Source organism: Acanthisitta chloris, unplaced genomic scaffold, assembly GCF_000695815.1.
Source record: "Acanthisitta chloris isolate BGI_N310 unplaced genomic scaffold, ASM69581v1 scaffold474, whole genome shotgun sequence".
Lineage (NCBI taxonomy): Eukaryota > Metazoa > Chordata > Aves > Passeriformes > Acanthisittidae > Acanthisitta > Acanthisitta chloris.
Genome location: NW_008669615.1, coordinates 13,563 through 13,927, shown reverse-complemented (window position 1 = coordinate 13,927; position 365 = coordinate 13,563). Strand labels below are relative to the sequence as shown.

At 55.9% G+C, this 365-nt stretch overlaps 1 protein-coding gene across 1 annotated transcript in view; it reads left to right on the top strand.

Annotated features, from left to right (window-relative positions):
- Nucleotides 1–365, top strand: part of PRDM10 (PR domain containing 10) — a gene marked incomplete at its 5' end in the record, with an annotated part of 33,605 nt that overhangs the window by 23,332 nt on the left and 9,908 nt on the right. Inside the window, one exon of the mRNA XM_009073354.1 lies at nt 11–190. Within this exon, the coding sequence (XP_009071602.1) occupies nt 11–190 (180 nt within the window). The remainder of the gene's footprint in view (nt 1–10; nt 191–365) is intronic.

Sequence of the window (365 nt, the reverse complement as noted above, 5' to 3'; positions counted from 1 at the left end):
CTTTCCCTAGAGGAAGGACAAGCTGCGAGAACACATGCAGAGGATGCACAACCCGGAGAGGGAGGCCAAGAAGGCCGATCGGATCAGCCGCTCCAAAACCTTCAAGCCGCGGATCGCGTCCACCGACTACGAGAGCTTCATGTTCAAGTGCCGCCTCTGCATGATGGGCTTCCGCCGCAGGGGCATGCTGGTGAGTGCCCCTACTCTGCCCTCCCTCACAGCTCCTCTGCTCCATTCAGCAGTTCAGGAATAAAGATAGAACTCCAGTGAACACAAGGATAATGGAATCACGGGTTGGGTTGGGTTGGGTTGGGTTGGGTTGGGTTGGAGGGGACCTGAAAGTGACAGGATGAGAGTACATAATC